Source organism: Eptesicus fuscus, chromosome 9, assembly GCF_027574615.1.
Source record: "Eptesicus fuscus isolate TK198812 chromosome 9, DD_ASM_mEF_20220401, whole genome shotgun sequence".
NCBI lineage: Eukaryota > Metazoa > Chordata > Mammalia > Chiroptera > Vespertilionidae > Eptesicus > Eptesicus fuscus.
The window spans coordinates 101,686,619-101,712,390 of NC_072481.1; the positions used below are offsets into that span (position 1 = coordinate 101,686,619).

The 25,772-nt window shown below is 43.9% G+C and overlaps 1 protein-coding gene and 1 long non-coding RNA gene across 4 annotated transcripts in view; one reads left to right on the forward strand and one right to left on the reverse strand.

Annotated features, from left to right (window-relative positions):
• Nucleotides 1–25,772, reverse strand: part of GK5 (glycerol kinase 5) — a 164,455-nt gene that overhangs the window by 1,626 nt on the left and 137,057 nt on the right. For all 3 annotated transcript variants that reach the window (XM_054721620.1, XM_054721622.1, XM_054721621.1), the window contains 4 exons: nt 22,301–22,395; nt 15,640–15,743; nt 13,784–13,843; nt 13,085–13,218 (listed from right to left, as the gene is read on the reverse strand). In XM_054721620.1, the coding sequence (XP_054577595.1) occupies nt 13,085–13,218; nt 13,784–13,843; nt 15,640–15,743; nt 22,301–22,395 (393 nt within the window). The remainder of the gene's footprint in view (nt 1–13,084; nt 13,219–13,783; nt 13,844–15,639; nt 15,744–22,300; nt 22,396–25,772) is intronic.
• LOC129150396 (uncharacterized) lies at nt 9,188–12,294 on the forward strand. Its single transcript, XR_008557144.1, has 3 exons — nt 9,188–9,261; nt 11,773–11,898; nt 12,198–12,294. It is a non-coding gene; the product is annotated as an uncharacterized LOC129150396 (long non-coding RNA).

The window sequence follows — 25,772 nt, forward strand, 5'->3', positions numbered from 1 at the left end:
AAAGTCTTTTGGCTTTATGTGCACATGGCAGAGCACTAAAGTTGCTTCTAGAACAACCATGTCTTGTCATCATCATTTAATTTCATGACTTGTTAAGAAAAAAATAAGAAATAGCATATTTTCTTCTTATAGATTAAAAAAAAATTAAGAATGTATCTTGAGGGGAGAGACAACTCCTTAGAACAGGAGTGGGGATCCTTTTTTCTGCCAAGGGCCATTCGGATATTTACAACATCACTCGATTAATATAATTCACTTAATATAAACTTATGTTGCTATGAAAAAAACTCCTAGATTTATTGACTTTTTAGTCCCACCTGCGGGTGCTTGGCAAGGCCAGATCAAAAGATTTCTAGGGCCTTATACGTTCTGAACCCTGCCCTAGGTATATGCACAAAATTAAAAAATGAGATTTACTAGAATAAATACTTCCTTTTCAAACTATTGCATTTCATACAAGCTACTTAAATTCCTATTTAAGACAGTGTTGGAGTTCTGACACACATTGTTCTTTAAATAAGCAGCAAGAACACACAACTATGAGCATAAGTGGTCTGAAACAGCAGAGAGGTCTTGGTAGTAAACTTGGCACATATCACTTACTCTGAAGTATTTCATTGACAAGTCTTGTGAAGTACATTTTCTCCTACCAATAAAACTGACACAAAATTCTTCCTTCTAAAATTTTCTGTTAAATCACAATCTTTCTATTTACAAAGTTAACATTTTAGACTCTCTATATTTAAAGATATTAATTGATAGAAGTTTCTAAAAGACTAAACATAGTTTTAATTAGTATAATACAGTTAGATAAATCTAGTCATAAAAATAAATATGTTCTTAAAATTCGTTTTCCAGAATTTATTATTTAGACCAAGGCATACATATTTCTAAAGTTATTTTATTAACTATGCATGGAATAGATCCATGACTCTGAGTGAGTTTTGAAAACAGAGAGGATGTGCACAGCCTTCAGTCTCAAATGTCCGAAAGAGAAGCCTTCCGACCAGAAGTCTCAGCTATTCTGAGAAGGTGAAACTATTTCCCTGTAGTGAGTGCAGTACCCTGCACTGAAAAGGTTTGAAATTAAAAACAGATATAACAAAGCAGATGAAACTCAAGTTATGTGTATGAATAATCTGCACGTTTGTTATTTAAAGTATTTTAAATGTTCAAGAGAAGGTGACATACTTTTTCTTATAATAATAGAATTTTATGAGAATTTGATTATAATTATAAGCATAACTTATTCAATTTGCAAGAGTTGTTTAACCCTACCAGACCACTGTAGGGTTAAATTACCGAGTTTTCAGTAATTTCTGAATCTCTGGTGACTCCTAATTTTCAGTACTTTGCCTAGACCTATTTTCTACAATATCTCCAAGTTCCATCTTATTCTAGCCACTTGTTTGCATGTAACTAACATTTTTCTATATCATGTTGATTTTTTCTCTTTAATGCTCAGGAGCCCAGGTATAGGGGACAGTTAGGTTCCAGGCCTCAGGTCTGGTAGGTTTAAGTACTTTAGATTTTTCTTGTTATAGGTCTAAGTTTGCTGAGTTATGTGAAACTAGAGGCCTGGTGCACAAAATTTGTGCACGGGTAGGGTCCCTAGGCCTGGCGGTGATCAGGGCCACTCGGGGCTTTCCAGCTGCCAGCCGGGGCCTTCCTTCGTTCCGCGCTGCCCCCTGGTGGTCAGTGCATGTCATAGTGAGAGATCGAACTCCCGGTCAAACACCCGAGGGGGCACTTTGCACATTAGCCTTTTATATATATACTAGTAGCCCTGTGCACGAATCGGTGCACCAGTAGCTCTCTGCAGGGCCTGGCCACTCTGTGCCCACTGCCCAGAGGCTCTCCGCAACACAGAGGCCCATCCGTGGCCAGGTGGAATGCTTGCCTCGTCACTGGGGTGACAAAGCAAAGCATTCCGCCAGGCCGTTCACGCTGCCCACTCTTAGCAGCCGCCCCCCGGGACTGGGGACTCTGGCAGGGCTGAGAAGACTGGGCACTGCATCTTGTGGTATGGGCGCCGCCATCTTTGTGATAGAGTGATGGTTGATTTACATATTACCCTTTTATTAGATAGGAGGACTGGAGGCCTGGTACATGAATTCGCACACAGGTGGGTCCGATTGGGCTGGGTCGGCTGGGAGGAGGGGATGCAGGAGGTTGGCTGGCTGGCCCCGATCCCGATTGGAGTGGAAAGGGCTGATTGGGGCAGAGCTGTCTGGAGGAGGGGCTTCTGGCCCCGCCCCCTGGTCAAAGTCCCGGTAAAGGGGACAACTTGCATATTAGCCTTTTATTATATAGGGTTATTTTAAAAAATCAACTATATTAAATTTTTAAGGGTTAACATATACAAAAAACTTTAACATTGTAAATGGGAATGACTATTTAAGGGAAAGTTTTTTTCTTACATTTGAATTAATCAAATATTAGTCAATGAACAAATGAAAGTGTGATAATTTTATTCAAAGTTAACAGATTTTTAGTAGAATAAAGTTGAATTTACCAAGATTTCAGGCTTTTTGGATTTGTAACTTTACTATGTTAAGTCTTAGCCTAAAGTTTAACTGAAATATTCTGTTCTGCACAAACACTCCTCCCTTCCATACAGAAACACATTAAAACACTCCCAGTGTACCAAGGGAGTATTTCATAAAGAACTCCCTAATGGCCTCTGCACTTCCATTCTTTACCCTTCAAATTAGTCCTTCCACTAACTTCCAAAGTGATCTGTCCAAATGGAGATCTATCCATGAGCCCCTCCTGCTCAGAGCTCTTCGGGGGCTCTCCAATGCCTTGACAATCAAGCCCAAAATCCTCTTCTTGAGGAATCCACCAGATCAGGTGGTCTGGGTAACCTGCCCAGCCTTTCTCTTGCTCTCATCATATCAGCACTTGCTGTTAATGGCCCAGTACTGAGAAGCCAGAAGAAAGCTAGGTAGATAGGGGCTGCACCACAGGAAGGGAAAGTAAGACCCAAGAACCCAATTAGGAAGAGTTGCTAAGACACCCCAACTGGGTGGGGAAGGAAGGATGCACGCGAGAGACACGAACTTTAAACTGTATGGATAGCCTGGCCGGGATGGCTCAGTGGTTGAGTGTTGACCTTTGAACCAGGAGGTCATGGTTCGACTCCCAGTCAGGGCACATGCCTGGATTGTGGACTCAATTCCCAGTAGGGGACATGCAGGAGGCAGCTGGTCAATGATTCTCTCTCATTGATGTTTCTATCTCTCTCTCCTTCCTGGTGTGTGTGTGTGTGTGTGTGTGTGTGTGTGTGTGTGTGTGTGTGTATGTGTGTATCTATATATATAAAAGGCTAAGCAACCATGGCATCCAAAACAACCGAATGGGCGACCGAACAGGCTGTGTGGGGCGACCAGGCTGGCAGGGGGGGCACTAATGGACGACCAGGCTGGCAGGAGTGGCAGTTAGGGGTGACCAGGCCAGTGGGGGGGGGCAGTTGGGGGCGACTATGCCGGCAGGGAGGGAAGTTGGGGGTGACTAGGCCAGCAGGGGGGGGCAGTTAGGGGCGATCAGGCAGGTAGGCAGGTGAGCAGTTAGGAGCCAGTGGTCCCGGATTGTGACAGTGATGTCCCAGATAGGGGAGGGTGCAGGCTGGGCTGAGGAGATCCCCCCCCCCCCCCGTGCATGAATTTCATGCACTGGGCCTCTAGTCTATAATAATAAAAGCGTAATATGCTAATTAGACCTAACGTCCTTCCGGACGACCTTCTGGACGAAGCCAGGGCTGCGCAGGAAGCCTGGGTCCCAGGTGCCAGAGGGAAGCTGGTGCCGGAAACCGGGGGAAGAAAGGCCTATTCTTGCATGAATTTTGTGCATCAGGCCTTTAGTATATATATCCTAATATTAAAAACCCAGGGTCCGTAACATCCAAAACGACTTAAGACTTGACCATTTGGAAGTCAGTGCTGGGTTGCTATGGCGACCCAGCACCAACTGCCGCCACTGGGGGCATCCCAACCCAGCACTGACTGCCAAGGGGGCTGCAGATCAGGCCTGGAGAGTGGCTTGGGGAGAGAGAGGCAGGGTCTGATCCATAGCCTCTGTGGCAGCTGTTGATCAGCACTTGCCTATCTCTTTCTCTCAGGGCCTGGCCAGCAGCTGTGCCTCTTTCTCTTGGGCCTCTGCTGGGGCTGCTGATTAGCCCCACCTCTCTAATCAGGCCCGCTGATAGGCCCAGAGATGCTGACTGGCATAGAAACCGACCAATCAGAACCAAATCTGGGTGAAGTGCAAGAAGCCAATTGCTGCCTAGGAGGCAGAGCTTTTGACGCTGACTAGCATAGAAACCAACCAATCAAAACCTAATCTGGGTGAACTACGAAGGCAGAACCTAAGGTGGGGGCTGAGGAGGGGTTTTAAGAACAACAGCTGTTTGGTGTAAGGTGTAAGAATGCGGTTCAATTTTTTAATGACTGGTTTGGCAGTATAGTGCATATGGCTGGCTATCAGTCCAGATATAGGGATTATGTATTTTTGTCTGCCAAGAGCATCTCCTCCTGATGAAAAAGGCTTCCCCTACCATTTAAGTAATCCTATCCTACATAATCTATCTATACAAATAAAAGGGTAATATGCTAATTAGACCGGGTCGACCTACCATCTTCTGGATGTCTGACTTCCTTCCGGACAAAGCTATGGTGGTGGGGGCTGAAGCAGAGGCCATTAGGGGCGATCAGGCTGGCAGGGGAGGGCAGTTTGGGGTGAGATCAGGCCAGGAGGGGAGGGCAGTTGGGGGCAACCAGGCTGGCAGGGGAGGGCTATTGGGTGCGATATCAGGCCAGCAGGGGAGGGCTGTTGGGGGCAAGATCAGGCTGGCAGGGGAGGGCAGTTAGGGGCAATCAGGCCAGCAGGGGAGAGCAGTTAGGGGCAATCATGCAGGCAGGCAGAGGCAGTTAGGGGCGACAGGAAGGCAGGCAGAGAGGTTAGGGACGATCAGGCAGGCAGGCAGGTGATCGGTTAGGAGCCAGCAGTCCCAGATTGCGTGGTCGGACATCCCCCAAGGGTTCCCTGATTGGAGAGGGTGCAGGCTGGGCTGAGGGAACAACCCCCCCTTCCCCCGTGCACTGGGCCACTAGTAATAAAATAAAATGTATGGATATTACTAAGACAGGCAGCATAACCAATCAGGAACTAACAAGCATAAATACAAAGAAGAGTGCATGCGCTTCCTCTTTCTCTCTCCCCTGACACAGCGCACATGGATACTGAAGTTCCTGCTGCAGGGGAGCACATCCCCCGTGGCCCACATGACTAATGGATGTGTGCCTCCACACATGGACAAATAGAATTTGTGGATGAAAGAGGCCACATGCTAACCTGACAAGCTCAGGGAAGGCCTGCATGGCAAACTCAGAGACTTAAAGTAACCACAAAGGATGGTCTGAAATTAAACTTTAACTAAAAGCAGTGATGGTGGGTAGTTTCGTCCTAGGCCAGTATCTTCATTGACAAGATCAACCTTTGCCTTAACTGAGCCTATCTTTCTTTTTGCATCTATGATAACACACCCTTGAAATGTCTGGGTAACTTGTAACTTCCCTTTTTCTGGATCCCTGGGGGCACAACCTAATGTGCCTGGGCGCCAGGACAGAGACCACAAATTCCTTCATTATCATGTTAATTGTTCCTGCACCCACCTAAGTATGTGTCTATCATTTTGCTTTTTATCCAGTCCCAGGGAAACCCCCCCCTCCCCCCCTTTCCCCCCCCCCCCCCCCCCCCCCCCCCCGCCGCTTTGCTTTCTCCTGCCTCTCTCTCTCATCTATCACCAGTGGACTTCATGTAACCCACCTACATCCCTTCCTTTGATTGCAATGTGTAAATATAGATGTAATCCACCATTCTCTGAAGCATTATCCCAATCCGTTGAGATTCTGCTTCCCGACAACTGTCGATAGATTGGCTCAAATAAACTCACAAAAAAATTCTTTACGGGTTTGAATGTTTTTATGTTAACAACTTTAATGAGCTTGGATACTGAACTCTCCTGAATGTCACAGGGAAGGAAGCTCTGGACCTCTGCTGCTCCTGAAACCCCAGCCACACCTTTTCCAGGACTGGCTTCTCCCAATAAACTTCGGTTCTGCTGTTTGTGTCTGTGACTTCATTCTTCATTTTTGTAAGACAACCAACTCAGACTCAACATCCCACATTTTGGTTTCATAACTTGAGGTTCCACCAAGATTTCAATGGAATCAAGAGCCCTGACAGACCCCACAGATTCCAGCCAGCAGATCCCACAGATTCCAGGTAAGTTCCATATCCTGCCAGGGAACAGGAAGTTGGGGGCTGCCTCGCCTGAGCACTCATAGGGCCTGAGCTTTATCAGGCATGCCTTATGTCCTCAGGGGACAGGATTTTGGTCCTTCTATGGGCAGGATGGATCAGTAATGGACGGGGAAGTAATACTGGGCACCCCGCCAGCTGCAGGATGGTGTCCATGCACACATGAAGCAATGTGGGGTCACGCAGGGCCTTCCCACTGAAGTATGGTAGTAGAAACTGCTGTTTGGTTCCTATATTTATTTGTTTGCTAAAACAATAGAAAGTTATTTTGATTTTCTGAACTTATGTATGCTATCCCAATACTCCTTTGATGATGGTTTGAATATCCCATTGATTGTGATCTCACTGGTCATCGAAGCACATTCTTCTGGGACCCAGGACAGATCAATTATCCTAAATTGCCTTAGTAGCTACAGATAGTGCATTCCTGTTGACTCAGTATCTGGACAGCACAATTATTCTAAATTGTCCAGGTGGTCCGTCCCAGATAATGTGTTTCTGTTGATTCAGTGATTCGTAGATAACTAAGTTGCTCAAATTCTGCTTCTGTAAAAATGCTTTTTCGCGAAATAGGTTCCTCATTCCAGACCCAAAGATGTAATCGATACTTTTGTGATATTCTGCCAAGATAAGCCAGGCGTGGCAAGCTTTTCGGGGCTGCGAAATCTGGAGAGCTTTTGTTCCCTCGTATGCCACCAGCCGTTAATAAATGACTCCATAATTTGACTTTTTTGAGGCGTCCTTTGTAAGATGGGGGTTACGCCACAACACCACCCAGCTTTTCCCTATCAGGTTGCTTTTTTAAATCCTCCAGGTAGAGCTAAGGGTTGCAAAATGCTTATAGATAATTGGCTTTATGAAACCAAGGTTTAGGAATTTTGAAATGGAAGCACCTGGTCAAAAACTCTGGTCTGGGCCATCTTTGAAAGTACAAGTTTCTGGGCCATGTGAGCAAATCAACTTAACTCATTTCATCTTTGATTGCTAGATCACCTGCTTTGTCTTTATTGCTAAAAGACTGTAAAGTGAATTTGGACCTGTTGATATAATGTCTTGTGCTTTGTTGAAAGTGTCTTGAAACTAAGTGTATTTAAAATATGTTCATAAGGGTCAATATAAGGAATACTGGCTGTTTGCTTTTCTTGGTTATTGGAAATGGAGGCTTCTAAGAGTTATTAGTTGGAAATTGTATGGTTTTGGTAATAGAAGGCATGAGGCATAGAGATGTATTTTGAAACTAGTTATTCCTGTAAGTTGTATAAAAGTTTGTGAAAGTTATAGAAGGTCTGGAAGGAGAAATATTAAAAGGAAGTTATATAAATAACAGGGCCAATGCATCAGGTCAAGCAGAATGGGAAAACTAAAACTGGAAGTTAAAACAAAGGCCAAACAATGTGGGCAATTACAGCCATTTTGTAACTATCAAGCCATTATCTTCCCCAGCCTAGGACACAAGAGCAGATAGTTAAAAAATCTCCCCAACAAGAATGCAAAGAGGGAGGGGGGAAAGGAAAGGGAAAAAAAAAGGTGGTGGTTTCACTCCCTAAGCAGAGAAGCCAGCGGTCTCAAGGCTTAGCAAATAAAGTCGCCAGGTGCTTCTCATGATTTCTGGGAAGGCCACAGCAAAGAAACAGGAACCTCAAGAAATAATCTGTAACAGAATATTCAGCAAAGCAATTTTAAGACATATGGACAGGAGGGTGTATGATGCCTCAGAACCCCACCCAGCATCCTCTTCTGATTGGCTGGGCCCGTCTATACTTCATAATCCAGATGTATATGTTTACTTGCTTTGCTTTTTAGAGGTGCATGCTTTAATTGCTTGTATAAATTGACTTTTCACAATACAGTCAAGGTCTCTCATATAAATTAATTTATATAGGAAGACGAGGATCCAATTTGGGAACAGCCTCGAACAGTAAATTCTATCTTCCTTGAACCAAGGACACTTAAAAAGTAAGTGGTTTACACCTGTGGTCAGCAAACTGCGGCTCGCGAGCCACATGCGCTCTTTGGCCCCTTGAGTGTGGCTCTTCCACAAAATACCGCGGCCTGGGTGAGTCTATTTTGAAGAATTGGTGTTAGAAGAAGTTTAAGTTTAAAAATTTGGCTCTCAAAAGAAATTTCAATCGTTGTACTGTTGATATTTGGCTCTGTTGACTAATGAGCTTGCTGACCACTGGTTTACACTATTCCTCCCCAGTCAGAGGATAAATAGCTTAAATCAAATCTACACAAGGAGAGAGATAGCAGAAATCCAATTAGTGATGGAAAGCTTTGTCAAATAAAGAAACAATAATTATATTACACCTTCACTTATAACTCTAATTGCTATTCTAGAATATTTTATTTTGCAGAAAGGACAAGATTCCATGTCATTTGCATTATACTCAAATCCATAACCATGTCATTTTAAATTTCTTTTAATCATTTAGAGATAGTCACTGTTTTGTTATAATGCATTTAGGAAAATGTTACATCTGCGGAATCCATGGAAAGGACTGACATTTTCAGATCATTCCCTTCAAACTGGATGAAAATTATTAGAATTCTACAGAGTATCTGGATTTATAGAAGTACTGGTAGGAAAAATCAGGAGAAACAAAAACATTAATATGGGACTGAATGAACAGAAAATAATTATAGTTTTTATAACTTTTGAAAGTATTGCTGACTCTCAATCTTTTTGTTTTTCAGACAGAAGGAAACTTGTTTCTTTTCTTAAAGCAATTTGGTAAATTATTTATTTCTCTCCCTGCCTCCTCCCTCCAGAATTTGGCAATTCTTAATGAGTAAATCATGGCAATGCATTTCTTTGCATGAATTCAATAAGACCACTTTCCAACTGCCATTTTATTGACCAAGACTTTGACTAGAGTGTCACGTCTGAGAGAAACATGCTTGGACTCTGGATGTCACCAGAAAAAACTTGAAGCCAATGTGAGTGCCTTTAAGAAAAGCCTGGTACCCTGCTTGGTCACGTGGTTCATGGCAGTCTTTCCAGGTAATGAATGAACATTACTTTCCTGAAAGATGTCAAGAAAGGAACCTCAAGGCATTTTGGGAACCTCAAAAACTTGGGGAATTCACCCAAGTCTACAAGGCAAGGTGGTGGCAACTAGGAGCCATAATGGGCTCATTAAAGCCCAATCATGGGGAAAAAAAAGAAAAAAAACACAAACCCTCAATCATGAAATTCCAGCAAAGCAAATTTTAAAAGAGCCTATACAGTCAATTGCTATTCTTATTGTATTCATGAAAATAATCAGGCCAAATTACAACTAGACTTAATTTGGTCTTTAATAAAAATGAGGGTGATTTTAGAGAGAACAATTGTGTCTCAACAAACACTATAGTACACAATTGGGAACAGACTCCAGTTAATTTTTTCGAAGTTTTATTTTTCATCTATGAATTGAACTGAATTCTAAATTTGTTTAGTGTTCGTGGATGTTTAGCTACAACTCTTCAAACTAATGCTTAATTTTCTCCCATCCTTTGACTTGGAATCATTGAGTACTAAAACACTTTTTCTTCCACTGGACCATTTGTCATAATTCTTGTAGTTTAGTTTGTCTCCACTAGGTTATAAGCCTAACTCAGCTCAGAGAATACCACCTCTAGACACCATCGCCACCTCCTTCCATGCCCAGGCCTCATTGTCCCTCTGACAGAGAGCAAGGATTTCTTGGCTCTGAGGAAAAATGTCACATCTTTTGGTCAAATAAGCTTGACAACCTTCCAAAGGTTTAAATTTTAAGGAACTTTTCTTTAGGTCATTCCAATAGTCCAAATTGCCCTAAAGAAATATTTGAACCATGTAGGCCACTCTACATATCAGACCAGGGTTTGTTCCCTTTCCCATTAAGGGAAATCACACTGGCAGCACAGGAAATCTCATCGGTAAAGTGTGATTGCCCGACAGATACTTGCATATGGTCACACACATGCGAGCACCAGTAGTAGGGGGTTAAGTCAGGATCTTCCCTGTGAGTATGTCTAGCCAGGAGGATCAGCTATTAGTGTGTGTGCATTAACAGGCAGTCTTTCTTGCCCTACACAGGAGACGTCCCTTGAGGGCCCTAACAAGATGGCACTGGTAGCTTCTTCGTTCATTTTTTCTTTTTAGATGGGGAACTCATCTGCCACCAAGGTCAGCACACCCCTAGATTGCATTTTGAGGAACTGGGATTCATTTGATCCACAAACCCTGAAGAGAAAGTATACTTAAGTATGGCCACAATATAAGCTTGGAAGATGGAGAGGCATGGTCCTCAAAGGGGAGTATTACCATCATACAATTAAATATTTTCTGTAGGAAGGAAGGGAAGTGGTCTGAGGTCCCATATGTTCAGGCTTTCTTTGCCTTAAGAAACAATAAAAAATTGTGTAAGCAATACAAAATTGACCCCTGATGCCTGGCAACATTGACCCAAAGTGGTATAAGAGAGTCAAAAACCCCTAAGAAGGTGATGGGGCCTAGTGGCCCACTAAATGCTCCTGAGCCATCTTGTCTTCCTTATCCAGGACCCCTGGAAGAACAAGTCCTGCCTAGACCTGAGGGGACTTGGCCACCCAGGCCCCTGGTTACCCTTTGCCCTCTACAGGCAGTGGCAGGGGGAGAGTACAGACCCATCTGGGTCCAGGTATCATTTTTTCCTACCTGACCGCTGTACCGATATTTTGGTAATTTCCGAATCTGCCGCTATACCGCTGTACCTAATTTTTGGTACTTCGCCTAGTACGTGAAAAAAATGCGTCACAAACTAAAAATAACCAACCAATCGTGGTCAAACCTCATGGTTAGCCATTGCAATGTCTGCCCCCATGTGTTTGAATTGACTTTGTGTGGTTTAAGGGGACAGTTAGGTTCAGGGCCTCAGGTCTGGTAGGGTTAAGACAAATTAAGATGGATTTAGGAAAGTTTTCAAATAACCTAATAAGTACATAGATGTTTTTCAGGGACAGACATAAACCTTTAATTTATCATGGAAGAACTCTCAGGATCAGAGAAGCAGTCAGTCCTAGATACAACTCAACAGTCCAGAGACAAATACTTCTTCGTAAATGCCAGTGGGGTCCCCCATGATCAGATTGGACAGTTTTACCCCAGGGCTTTAGAGATAGCATCCATCTGTTTGGCCAGACCTTAGCTCAGGATTTATGTCAATTTAACCACCTGTAGACCAAAATATACAAAGGTCACTAGATTCACTGGATCACATGGTTCCAGATCATAGAATGGGCCTTCCTACATGTCAACAATCCTTTTAAAATAGATCTTAGAACACAAGATATTCTTAAACAGACTATATAGTTAAGGGAGAAAACATTGCATTCTCAATCTCCTAAAATTTAGGCTCAAATCCATGGTATGCTACCTGTTCCTAGCATTATTGTTTGGCTCTTGTATACTCAATTGTCTAACTCTATTCATCCTCTCTTGCCTAGAATCCATCAAACTACAGATGGTCATGGAAATGAAACTCTGAATGACATCTTCCCATCTTCCACAGTGCCTTAGATCGTCTGCCTCCAATGGAGCCCCAATACCCCTTGCTATGTCCCTTTTCAGTTGTAAGTTGCCAGAGTGGTCATTGCCCCCATTCCCAAATCGGAATGGGAAATGAAGACAGAAGAAAACTAGGTAGATAGGGGCAGGACCATAGGAAGGGAAAGTAAAACCCAAAACCCAACTAGGCAGAGTTTCTAAGATACCCCAATTGGGCGGAGAAGGAAAGGTATGCAAGAGAGGCATGAACTTTAAAATGTATAGATATTACTAAGACAGGCAGTATAACCAATCAGGAACTAACAAGCATATATATAAAAAAGAGCACGCTCGAGCTTCCTCTTTCTCTCTTCCCCTGGCGCAGTGCACAGTGGATAGCTGACGCTCCTGTTGTGGGGGCTTATGGCCATGTGGGCCTCCACACATGGACTAACAGGCTTTAATTAGCTCGGATGCTGAACTACTCCTGACCATAACATGAAAAGAAAGCTCGGGACACTGGGCTGCTCCTGAAACCCCAGCTACACCTTTCCCAGGACTGGCTTTTCCCAATAAACTTCAGTTCTGCAAACTGTTTTTGTCCTTCACTTCATTCTTCGTTTTCGCGAGAAAACAAACTTGGACTCAACATCCCAAATTTTGTTTTCAGTACCTCTGCAGGAGCTGCATTCTCTGTTGGACAGCTAGCTTAGTTCTGACCCTCTTCGGCACCTGGCTATCTGTGCACTTCAAAACTGAGCTCTGTGTTGCCACCTCTGGGAAGGCCACACTGTTGGCTTAATACTACAGCTGTTTGCTATTTTTTTATACCAAATTTAATAATTGGTTAACTTGTCTGACTGCTCTCACCAGAGACTCCCACAGCAGGGCTATGTCATTTAAACTCTTTATTCCCAGTAGTGACTGTCATGTAACAGGGTGCTCAACAAATGTTCAATAAATACAAGAATGGAGTTATTTTAATGCCAAAGACTAGAGCCCCTGCCTTGCTAAGGACCAAAGCAGTTGAGAATTAAGTGTCCTTGCCTCATACTTAGGAGTCAAGGAGTGAAGTAAGGACAGAAGAGGTGCATGAGACTCACCCACAGAGGAGGCCACAGGAGTGTTTTGTGAGTCACGTACATATGCTTGTGGAGCGTAGTGGACACCTAGGTTTTCCGGACCCTCTTTATAATTTTACAGTTTGGGAGGAGAAATGCTATCTGTAAGGAATAGTTTGCAAGATAGCTCTCATTTTTATAAAATTCATACCAACAGCAAGGCCCGCTAGAGAAGCTGCACCGAGGCACGACATATCCAGGTGAACAGGTCTGTCTATTTTCTCATTAATCAGGTCTGAAGTCATCTGCATGACAAAACTGTTCTTACAAACTCCTCCATCTGCCCTGTGGGGAGCAAGATATTTGAGATAAAGTACCGTAACAAAAGCATTAACACCATTTTTTAAAAGAGTCATATTTTTTTAGACCCTTGATTTTACTTTTTAATTCCAAAATTATATCACTTAGCATTGACTTGCAGATACAGGACCTTACTAGGTAACCTTGAAACATTTTCCCTTATTCCTGCTATCAGTTCTTCCACCTTTCTATTTGTTCAAAACAGGCCAAGTGAACTGAGCCAACATACAAATTCATTTGGACATTCTAGCAAAGAAAATTTGATGCTTCTATGCCAAAAGGATAGCCACATGCCCAAAAGAGACTTTAAAGATTTTTATAATATGGGTGCTAAGATCTTCGCAAATTCCAAAGTGTGTTATATTCTCCATAAATCCTAAATCGACTTTTCATTCCTCGTCAAATCCCTATGATCAAGAATTTTGTTGCAAAGGATCTAGGTTTAAGTTCTTTTTGAAATACTCAATAACCCTAATGATGGAAATACTCATGGTAGCTACCACTTCCTTCCAATTTCTAATTACATCTATTAGAAACAAAGCATACATACCGGATTTTTGTCACGGGAATATGGATCTCTTTCTGCATCACCTCATATAATTGCTTGTTTCTAGTTTAAAAAATAAGGTAACTATTTAGAGAAAAGGAAATCATAGTAATTCTCTATTTTTCTAATCTACAAAAATAAAAGCTATGGTTTTATTTACATGATATATATAAAATATGCAAAAAGGCATTAAAGAAATATATTCTGCTAACTAGAAGTGGGTAACAGATGTTCAAATAAACAAGAGGCTCAGGGCTTGTGCTTCTCACCTCCATACGAAAGAGCACAATTTTTATTTTCAAACTGAATTTTATCTATAACCGTTCCTACAAATAAAAATACAAAGCAAGCATCCATTTAATAGATAGCTATTAAGATGGCATGCCATAAATTATATCTAAAAGAATTAATCAAATATAAAACTAGCCCTCGCTGGATTGGCTCAGTGGATAGAGCATCAGGCCTGCAGACTGAAGGGTCCCAGGTTCGATCCCAGTCAAGGGCACATGCCCAGGTTGCGGGTTCAGTCCCCAGTGGGGGGCGTGCAGGGGGTGGCCGATCAGTGGTTCTCTCATCATTGATGTTTCTATCTCTCTTTCCCTCTCCCTTACTCTCTGAAATCAATAAAAATATATATTTTAAAATATATATATAAAACTAATCCTATATAATAAAAACCTAATATGTTAAGTGTCTGGTTGTCCGGTCGGCCATTCAACCAATCAAAGCATACTATGCTAATGATATGCTAAGGCAGCTCAACCAATCACTATGACGTGCACTGACTACCAGGGGGGAGACAGTCTACCAGCTGACCAGTCGCTATGACGTGCACTGACCACCAGGGGGCAGATGCTCTGACCAGTAGTTAGCTTGCTGCTGGGGTCCAGCCGATCGGGACTGAACAAGATGGGCCAGACATGCCTCCTATGGTCCCTCCCTGGCTGGCCAACTCCTGTGACCCTCCACAGTCCCAATCATGCACTGGTGGGGTCCCTCGGCCAGGCCTGCACCCTCTCGCAATCCGGGACCCCTCGGGGGATGTCGGAGAGCCAGTTTCGGCCCGACGGCAGAACGACCGGTTGCTATAATGTGCACTGGCCACCAGGGGGCAGACGCTCAATGCAGGAGCTGCCCCCTGGTGGTCAGTGCACTCAGCCAGAAGCCGGGCTCACAGCTGGCGAGTACAGCGGTGGTGGCAGGAGCCTCTCCCATCTCCACTGCAGTGCTGGGGATGCCCGACTGCTGGCTTAGGCCCGCTCCCTGTGAGTGGACTTAAGCTGGCAGTTGGACATCCCCCGAGGGCTCCCAGAATGCAAGAGGGCGCAGGCCGGGCTGAGGGACCCCGCCCCAAGTGCACGAATTTCATGCTCCAGGCCCTCTATTTTATAATCACTGGAAATTTTATTTTAAACATTTCAATTTTTCATATTCACGATAGCCACATTTTTAATTTCAATAAGCTACACCTGCTTCATAACAAAAAGAACACAGGAAATATACATAAAATAATTTTGAAAATTCAGTCTTAGAGAATCACAGAAGCATATTAAAATTCTCCTTCATGAATACAACAACCTTTGAAAGTCCAAATTTTAAATCTCTTATGCTTAGGAAATTGGATATTTTTAAAAATCACTGAATTTTCAGATATCAAATCTAAGTGGTACTAGTACTATTTAATATGAAAAAATAAGAAAGGATATGAAAATTAGCAGTAAGAATAGACTATGTCATATGCAGTATGAATTAAACTAAAGGTATAAACCCTTGATTAAAATTAAGACATTTCTAGTTTTGTAGAAACAAATAAAAGAAAACAGGAATACCATGTGGGGAGTTTAGAGCAGGTTTGGTACCTGAAAGCTATGGACTCCAATATTGCTCGTACAAGATGGTATTTACTAGTGGAAGGCTTCAAACCCATAAAAGAGGCACATGCACAGGGGTCATTTAATGGAGCCTAAAGTAAGAGATAGTAAGAATATATTTTTATTGTTCTAAGTCACATCTATAGATTGAAAGACATATTATTCAATAAAAATGAACACATTAGAAAAACATCCCTATTATAGTTAAGTAGCTTTAAAATAAATGACAGCCCAAAATTATGTTAAGTATTACCATAACATTTTAACAGGGCTTGAGCAAGTTTGAGAACTGACATGGGACTTACCTGGCCTTCTGTTTGAGCTCCTACCAAGAAAAGGCACTGCAGTACAGAGTGACCAATTTTTAACAGCCCAGCTTTATTAATGAAGGCAATGAAAAATAATCCTTGTACCCCCTTCTCTCCAGCTGTAGGGTTTTTACACATAAAGTTGTTCACTGCATAAAGGAGCTTTTTGAAGACATAAGTTAGACTCAAGATAAAGAACAATAATACAAAAAAGGTGTTTTTCAGTGTCATAACTTACACCCAATATATCACCAGACACTCAATCTAGTATTCAATTTCTTAGCTTACAGTCTTGTTGTCTAACATGAGTAATGACCCAGCCTAACATCTGTCTTTAAGAGTCAAAATCTTGCCCTGGTTGGTGTGCCTCAGTGGGTTGGAGTGTCATCCTGTATACCAAAAGGTTGTGGGTTTCATTTCCCATCAGGACACATACCTAAGTTGCAGGTTTGATCCCCGGAGGCAACTGACAGACCTCTCTCCCTCTCTCCCTTTTCCCCTCTTTCCAAAATGAATAAATATAACCTTGGGTGAGGATTACACAAATTTATTTTTAAAGAGTCAAAATCTTGAGCTGGATGTATTAATCAGATGAAATTTGTATTTATCTTTGAAATGCAAGACAATTCTGAGACAGAAAACAGATTCCTGCCAAGCTTGCAATCTCACGGGGAGGCAGACAGAGGAATTCCGGCACACTTACATAAGGTCATGACAGGGACATGCCAGTGCTGTCAGGGACTGATGGTCCCTTGAAAAAACACCTTCCAGTTTCAAGCACTCACATATCATCTCTTTACCTGGAAAACTTTCTACCGCCCCCTTCTCCTGGTCAGTCCTACTTACCATTCTGAAACTTGGCTCAGCTTCCTCTGGGAAAGTTCCTGACCCCCAGATACTAGACCAGTCCTCAATGATATGTTTCTGTGGAAGCCTGTAACTCCCCATTACATCAGGTGCCACAATTTATAATCACAGGTATGTATGTGTGTTTGTGGAAACTCTATTGTCTGTGGCCCTCCATGGGGGGTCCACACACATCTGCTCATTGATACACATGGAATCAATGAACAAACAATACTTTCCCTAATTACTTAACTGAAGAAATTCTACATTATATCTTACCTTTACTGTAGCTATAATTTTCCTCCTATTGTGAATTTATCTTAATAATTTTCAAGTTCACTAATATCTGCTGATGATTCGCTTAGTAAAAGTTGATTTATACAATGAAGTTGGTCTAGAAAGACAGGTCAGTCTCTGCCAATTCATTTAGTCCCTAGGATGCTATGGGGTTTCTCTGCATAAAAATTATTTCTTCCGATCTACCACATAGAATTCTGATATGAATGGTTTGAAATCACTTTTGTACAAGTAACTATGAACATAATTTACTATAACTAATAGGCCAATTTGAGGGGTAATAAATTCCACCGAAGCCTAAAAATCCCTTGATAGGTTACAATATCCCTGCATTAGTTAGTCCAAGGGACTCTCATTGGGATGATATGGCAGGAAAAAACAATGGGAAGGTCCTTTTCAGGGGCTGCTCATACCTGGTCGGGCAGACAGCCCCCAGTTACACCTCAAATATGTCACAGCCACTGCCACCGAGTGGGCCTCCCAGAACCAACCACCAACTGGGATAGCATGACCTGGCCAAGTTCTGTTTGGCACCGTAAGCAAAACTTGCAGACTCCTTCCCTGCACAGACTGCCCAGCTGGCAGGCCTCTGTCCCAGTCCACCACGACCTGACAGCACATTCCTCTGGCACCTGCTGTGTCATTCTGCTGTTTTGGTATCTACATTCTGCTATGAGAGGGTATGGCAGAGGTGACTATAACCTGGACCTGGGAGTCCGGACACCTGAATCCTAAAACCAGAGCTGCTGCTCAGTAGTGTGTGAGACTGGGCAAGTGATTTAACAGCTAACCCTCAAGTCTCTGGTCTTCAGAGCAGGATCCAAAGAGTATCTCATGTCTTGCTGAGTTACTGAGGAGTAAATGAGATAATGCATGTGAAGAATTTAGGACAAAGCCTGATACACAGTAAGAATTCACAGCTTAGCTACCTCTACAATATTTATTTTACCCACCCCCCTCCCACTACTACTGTCTTCACAATCCTTTCACTGCACCATCTAAATGCTTCCTTCTATTGTAAATAGATTCCCCTAACCCACATCCAATTCTGAGAAGTTTCCTCCACTTATTTTGTGGGTGCTGTAACAAACCTGGCTCTGGGATGGGCAAATGGCGTCAGTTGTAGCTATTCAGTATAGGTTCCTCGGGCTTCCATACCACAGGAACAGAAGGAACCTATACTGACTCCCCTGACCACGCTAGGCCACTGTGCATCTACTGTTAGCAGACACTTCCCTGTCCCCCTGCATGCCTGGTTGCACATCAACATCATGCTGTGTTTCCTTTCACCTTTCCACTGCTCAGATACCCCAGTCACTCCCAGAACCAGAGATGGCATTCACAGTACTTGCTGCCCCCATCCCTTTGTAGGGAAACTGCTTGAACCCACAGCCCTGTTCTCTGAAACAGCCATACCTCATGCCCTAGTCCCCCAGCCACTGCATGACTGGAGTGAGCACAACTGGCTCAAGTCTGTCCAAAGTTTGAAAAAAAAGGTGGTTCAATCAGCCTCCCTCCCTGGAAATTGTAACTAGGAAACACCCAGAAAAAGACCATCAATGGGAACTAAAGGATGAAATTAAAAGGATGTAAAAGGTGGAAAAAGGCTGTGTGTATTTACAAATTGTGAAGAAGCAGAAAGCATAGGGGAAATCATGACAAGCAGAAGTTATGAGGAAGAAAGGACATCCAGCAAAGCCACTGCTGAGAAGAGAAAAGCAGATGTATAGAGAAGCAGGAAGACAGAATACTCAGAGCTGCACAGCTGGCCCTGAGCTCTTCCCAGCCCGCCCTCAGGGGCATGCAACACAAGGAGGCTCACAGCAGCATGACTAATCCCTGGAGACTGGCACTAGCTCAGTCCTGTCCTCTCTCCTGCTGCCACCATCACAGGGACTTTCATGCCAAGTAGAACCACTGACTCTCGCCTCTGACACCTGCTGTGAACTCTACATCAGCACCCCCTCCCCCAGAACACAGCCCTGCCCCAACCCCTCTGCCATTTCCCGAACTGGCTGGCCCCGGCACCCTCACTCTCCTTAACTCTTCTCCAGCAACCCTTTGTTAGCAGACTCCCTTGAGAAATTGAGGCTATTAGAAACCTTTACCATCCTGCCGTCCATTACCTATAGCTGTGAAAATATTCTAAAATTAAAGGCAGTACCACTTATACTTGTTCCTTCCTTCCTTCCATTCCCATAATCTTCATTTTCTCTATTTATTGATATACACAGCTTATAGGCAATCTCTCTCCTATTTTCTAAGCAGCTTACCATCAACACACTATTGTTAATTTTAGGACTCCAGTTAATACTTTCATTTTACATTGGGAAATATTTGGCTTTGCAGGCTTCCTCACCCCTCCTGACCCCAAAGTATGGCTAGGTTGCAGTCATGGTAGGACAGGGGCATTTTGTGATCAACATGAAATTTAATACCATATCTGCAATAGTTTTCTCTATCTTTTTTTAAAATTACATACTAGAGGCCCGGTGCATGAAATTCGTGCGGGGTGGGGAGGGCAGTTCCCTCAGCCCAGCTTCACCCTCTCCAATCTGGGACCCCTTGAGGAATGTCTGACTGCCCGTTTAGGCACCATCCCTCATGGCAGGGGATGGGGCCTAAATAGCCAATCGGACATCCCTCTCACAATCCAGGACTGCTGGCTTCCAACTGTTCGCCTGCCTGCCTGTCAGATTGCCCCTAACAGCTTCTGCCTGCCAGCCTGATCATCCCCTAACCACTCCCCTGTCAGCCTGATCAACGCCTAACTGCTCACCTGCTGGCCTGATTGCCCCTAACTGCCCTCCCCAGCCGGCCTGGTCACCCAAACTGCCCTCCCTTTCCAGCCTGGTCCCTCCGAACTGCCCTCCCCTTCAGACCTGGTCTCCCCCCAAACTGCCCTCCACTGCTGGCCCAGTCACCCCTTAACTGTCCTCCCTTGCCAGCCAGGTTTCCCCTAACTGCCCTCCCCTGCAGGCCTGGTTGCCCCCACTGCCCTCCCCTGCAGGCCTGGTTCCCCCTAACTGCCCTCCCCTGCAGGCCTTGTGACCCCCAACTGCCCTCCTCCGTAGGCCTGCTCCCCCCAATAACTGCCCCCCTTCCTGGCCCGGTCACCCCTAACTGCCCTCCCTTGCCAGCCAGGTTGCCCCTAACTGCCCTCCCCTGCTGGCCTGGTCACCCCCACTGCCCTCCCCTGCAGGCCTGGTCTCCCCCCACTGCCCCCCATTGCAGGCCTGGTTCCCCCTAATTGCCCTCCCCTGCAGGCCTAGTCCCTCCCAACTGCCCTCCCCTGCAGGCCTAGTCCCTCCCAACTGCCCTCCCCTGTAAGCCTGCTCCCCCCAACTGCCCTCCCCTGCTGGTCCGGTCACCCCTAACTGCCCTCCCCTGCTGGCCTGATTGCCCACAACTGCCCTCCTTTGCAGGCCTGGTCCCTCCCAACTGTCCTCCCTTGCCGGCCATCTTGTGGTGGCCATCTAGTGTCCACATGGAGGCGGCCATCTTGTGTGTTGGAGTGACGGTCAATTTGCATATTCCTCTTTTATTAAATAGGATTTTATTACCGTATTTTCCAGCGTATAAGACGACTGGGTGTATATGATTTTCCTGGGTTAAAAAGTCGTCTTATATGCTGGAAAATACGGTAGTCCAATATATCTAATCCATTATATCTAATCCCATCAATATAGTCCAATTTCCGGCATATAAAACGACTTTTAAACCAGAAAAATCTTATACGCTCAGTCATCTTATAGCTGGAAAGTACGGTACATATTATTTTTTACAGGTATATGACTTGATAGAGGAGGGAAACACGGAGTTGACAAGATACAGTCACTATGAAGTCCATCAGCACATTTTTTAAAATGGGAGGATCCACAGTAACCTAATTAAATCCCACCTATGCTGATCATATTCATGTCACCTTCCTCCTTAAAGTTCAATCAGAATTATTCACTCCTTCTGATGTGGTGGATGGTATTTTAGCTGCCTCCCCTCATCCTGCAGAAGATGCAACAGAGGTAGTTTCTGAACCTCAGGGTATAGTACACAGAAAGTAGGACAGATATTAAAATAATGCTCATTTAAAAAATCTAGTTTGGAAATATGGTACTTTTAGAGTCTTAAGCCATTCTGATCTAATTTTTTTTTCACCAGCGTCTAAATTCTATGATCTAAACTTTTGAATTTGGGACTTTTTTTGTAACTTATTGCCAGAACAAGGGATGGTCTAGAAGGAAAAGAAATTTTTAGTTTTTGAAAGGAAAAAAATATTTAGATGGGGATTAAAAGGACTGGTATAAACTTTCTAAAAAAAAGGGGGGGGGGAACTTGTTCATAATAATATATCTGAGTGTTTTAGAAAGTCTTTATAACAATAAGCATATTAAAAGTATGATCACAGATCTTTCAATTCAAAAACAAAGTTAAATATTATAAAATCAAATCTTTCACTGGATTCACTTTTTGATTAGGCAGTAACCAATAAATCACAATAAAAATTTTTGATTTTTTAAAATATGTTTTTTTCAATTGATTTCAGAGAGTAAGGGAGAGGCTCTTAGAGGGAGAGATAGAAACATCAATGATGAGAGAGAATAATTGATTAGCTGCCTCCTGCATGCCCCCTACTAGAGATTGAGCCCACAATCTGGGCATGTGCCCTAACTGGGAATCCAAGTGTAACCTCCTGGTTCATGGGTTGATGCTCAACTACTAAGCCACACCAGCTGGATAAGAAATTTTGATTTTATTTTTGAAGTTTTAATATAACTTATAAAGAACTGTAAAACATACACATATAGATGTGGGGGGAGGGCGTGTGTGTGTGCCTGTACATTATTTTTCTAATTCTCAATGATATACTTCCTTTAACTACTGATAGATTCCCTTCACTGGGAAATGACTCTTTTGGTCATAATAAAATAATTCTGGGTCTTATGTAAAAGTTCTATGATAAACCTGCCGACGTTTTGTTTCCACAGGGGTGGGGCTCTAAGCAGAAGCCAGCTGAATTAGCTGTGCTCTCTTGTGGAATTCATACTATGTCAAACCATAACTTATCAGCCCTAGAATGTACCTTTTAGCTTAGTCTATTAAGTACCCAAATTTTCAGGTAAGGGCATGGCAAATACATAATTTTAGGGGTGGGCATGGGGAGAGAAATGTTTAATTGTCCTTAACTATTTCTTACATACCTGCAAACCACTAAAACACGGAACAAAATAAACCCCTTCAGAATCTTCCAAACTTTTGGCCATTTTTTCAGTCTCAGAAGCATCTGTGAAAAGATCTGCAAACATAAAAACAAACAAACAACAACAAAAATGTCTGAAACAAAATGAAGGGGTTGGGGAGGAACAAAGAATTATGTTATATGACCAATATTTACCTGTGTCCACATTTATTATGAATTTAATATGAAAGATTACTCACTTCAAAGGGTCAACAAAAAAGCCAATCTATTTGGGTTCCTTTACTTGCCTGGATTTGGGAGCCCATAGAAGGGCAAGGGAACCAGAGGCCCTCTTAGCTCAGCATGCAGCAGGCCTTACTTTTCCTTTAAAGATATTTAGGCTGTTTAAAAATAAATAAATTTTAGGTGTGTTTTTGGCATTAGAAGTGTATTCTTCTGAAGATTACACCCATTCCAGTTTTTTGATGAAAAGATCTCTCTTGGTTATTAAAGACTAGAGGCCCGGTGCATGGAATCATGCACCAGTGGGGTCCCTCAGCCTGGCCTGCAACCTCTCACAATCCGGGACCCCTTGGGGGATGTAGCAGTGCAGGAAGCAGCAGGAGGCCGAGGAGGAGCCAGAGCCAGGCGCCGCTCCTGCTCATCCCGGCCCCGCTGCGCCTGCCATTGCCGCTGCTTGGTAGTATTGCCACAGAGGTGGGAGAGGCTCGTGCTGCTGCAGCTACGCAGTGAGCCCGGCTTCTGGCAGAGCGGCGCTCCCGCTGTGGGAGTGCACTGACCACCAGGGGGTAGCTCCTGCATTGAACATCTGCCCCCTGGTGGTCAGTGCACATCATAGCGACTGGTTGACCGGTCGTTCAGTCACTTAGGCTTTTATATCCTATCTAATAAAGAGGGAGTATGCTAATTGACCCTCACACTGTCGCAAAGATGGCAGTGCTCACAGCCAATAAGGAAGGAATATGCTAATTGACTGCCCTGCCCTCAAAGATGGTGGCACCCACAGCTAATATGGAGGGAATATGCTAATTGACTTCCACACCCTCAAAGATGGCGGCACCCAGTCCCCTCAGGCCCACCGGGGCGGCAGGTGCACAGCAAGGCTGGGCCTGCCCCTAGGCAGGCCCAGACGCCCTGCGCACCTGCCTCCGGAGTCCCCCAGTCCCCTCAGCCCCCCAGCTGCTCAGGGCCGGCCCGAGGCACAGGCAAGCCTTGGATGGCGGCTGCCCAGCTACCCAGGGCTGGCCTGAGGTGCAGGCAAGCCTCGGATGGTGGCTGCCCAGCCACCAAGGGCCGCCTGAGGCTCAGGTAACCAGGGCTGGCGGAGGCTTGCGCTGCTGGCAGTGGCAGCAGCAGAGGTGTGATGGGGCATCACTTCCCCTGATTGCTGGGTCGCCTCCCGCCCCTGAGGGCTCGCGGACTGTGAGAGTGGGTAGGCTAGGCTGAGGGATCCCCCCTCCAGTGCATGAATTCTCATGCACCATGCCTCTAGTATATAGATAATAACCAAGAGAATCAACTGAAAAACTATGGATCTTATGGGTTCGATGAGGGGCAGTAATAATTAAATATATCAAAAGTTAACCTTTAAAAAACAACCAGACCAAAAAAATCAAGATCTAATTCATTTAATATGCTTTTTACTATATATTATATATACAGAAAAATGCACAAGGCCTAAGTGTATAGTTGGATGAACTTGCACAGTGTGAATATAATGTGCTCACCAACACCCAGATCAAGATACAAATTTCTTTGTTCAACATCATGCTTGTGAGATTCAGTCATTTTGTTACAAGCAGTTGTGCTTCATTCATTCTCACACTGTAAGGTATTCCATTGTGTGACCATACGCAAATGATTAGACTAGCTACAGCTAATAAACATATGGGCAGTTTACAGTTTTAGGCTAATATAAACAGGCCACTTTGAACTCATAGACCTTCTTTTTGGTGAACATATATATACACTGTTTGCTATACACCAAGGGATGAAATTGCTAGTCCTAGGATCTTCACATTTAGGACTACCTTTAACAGATACTGCTAAACAATTTTCCAAAGTGGTTCTACCAATTTAAGACTCCTGTATGGGAGTTCCAGTTACCCCATATTCATGCCAATAATTGATAATGTCTGTATTTTTCATTTTAGCCAGTTTGGTGGTATTGCATGATGGTTAGATTTTGTATTTCTCTGTTTACTAATGAGGCTTCAATCCTTTTCATTCATCATTTGCATATCCTTGTTTGTGAAGTGATATCTGAATGAGCATGTGGGACAACACAGATCTGATGAAAAAGCTCAGAAATCAGTCATAATAAATATTGCTGCATTGGGTGCAAATACGAAGAGCTTCTAAATAAGCCCCCTCTTTCTGGTCTGAAGAGCAGGAGTAAGGGGGCCTTTAAAAAACAGAGGGTAGGGAAATTGCCCTTCTTTATGTGTGTGTGTGTTTTTCGTTCTACCTGAACAAGAGAGGAGGAAGATAGAGACAGTGTGAGAGAGAGAGGGAATAAGAAGAGAGCCTAAGGGATCTGTAGGACAGTGAGAAAATGTATAACATTGCTGTCATTTAAATTCCAGAAGACAAAGAATGCACCTCAGAATGACTATTTGAAGAAAAAAATGTCTGTAAGCTTCCCACAGACCAATAAAATGAACAAAACAGGGATGAATCTCAAAGGCATTACACTGAGAAAAAGAAACAGTCTTGGCTGACTCTACTCTGTGAGTCCAGTTACTGTATATGAGACTATGGAAGAGGTAAAAGTATAGGGATGGAGGAAAGATTAGTTGCTTCCTGAGATTAGAGTGGGACAGGAATTAACTACAAAGGAGTGACACATGGTAATTTGGGGTTGATGAAAGTGTTCAGCACAACAGTCACAATCCTGACTGCACGGTTATTCATTCTATGTAGATCTTAAAACCAGTAGAACTATACACCAAAAAAACAAACACAAGCACTTATAAACATACTAGTAGCCCATTTGCAGGAAGAATCCTACAAGTGGCCGCTGCGGCCGCGTGCACTGCCACTGCCGCCGCCATTGCAGCCGCAGCGCCTGCACCTGCGAGCCGTTGCCGCCCCCGCCCCGCTCCGCCCTGCCCCGCTCTGTCCCGCCCCACTCCGCCCCGCCCCGCCTTGCCCGGGCTTTCCCTCTGGCAGCCACCTTGCTTTCTGCTTTTCCTCCCTCTTCCTTCTAAGTTGTCTTCAGTCTTCACTCCTCCCTCCCTCAGCATATGCAAATTAGCCGCCATCTTAGTTGGGTAATTTGCATACTCACCCTGATTGGCCGGTGGGTGTGGCTTTGGCTGGTGGGTGTGGTTTGGGCATAGCGAAGGTGCGGTCAATTTTCATATTACTATTTTATTAGGTAGGACTAGAGGCCCAGTGCACAAAAATTTGTGCACTGGGGGGAGGGGAGGAGGTCCTTCAGCCCACCTGTGCCCTCTTACAGTCCAGGAGCC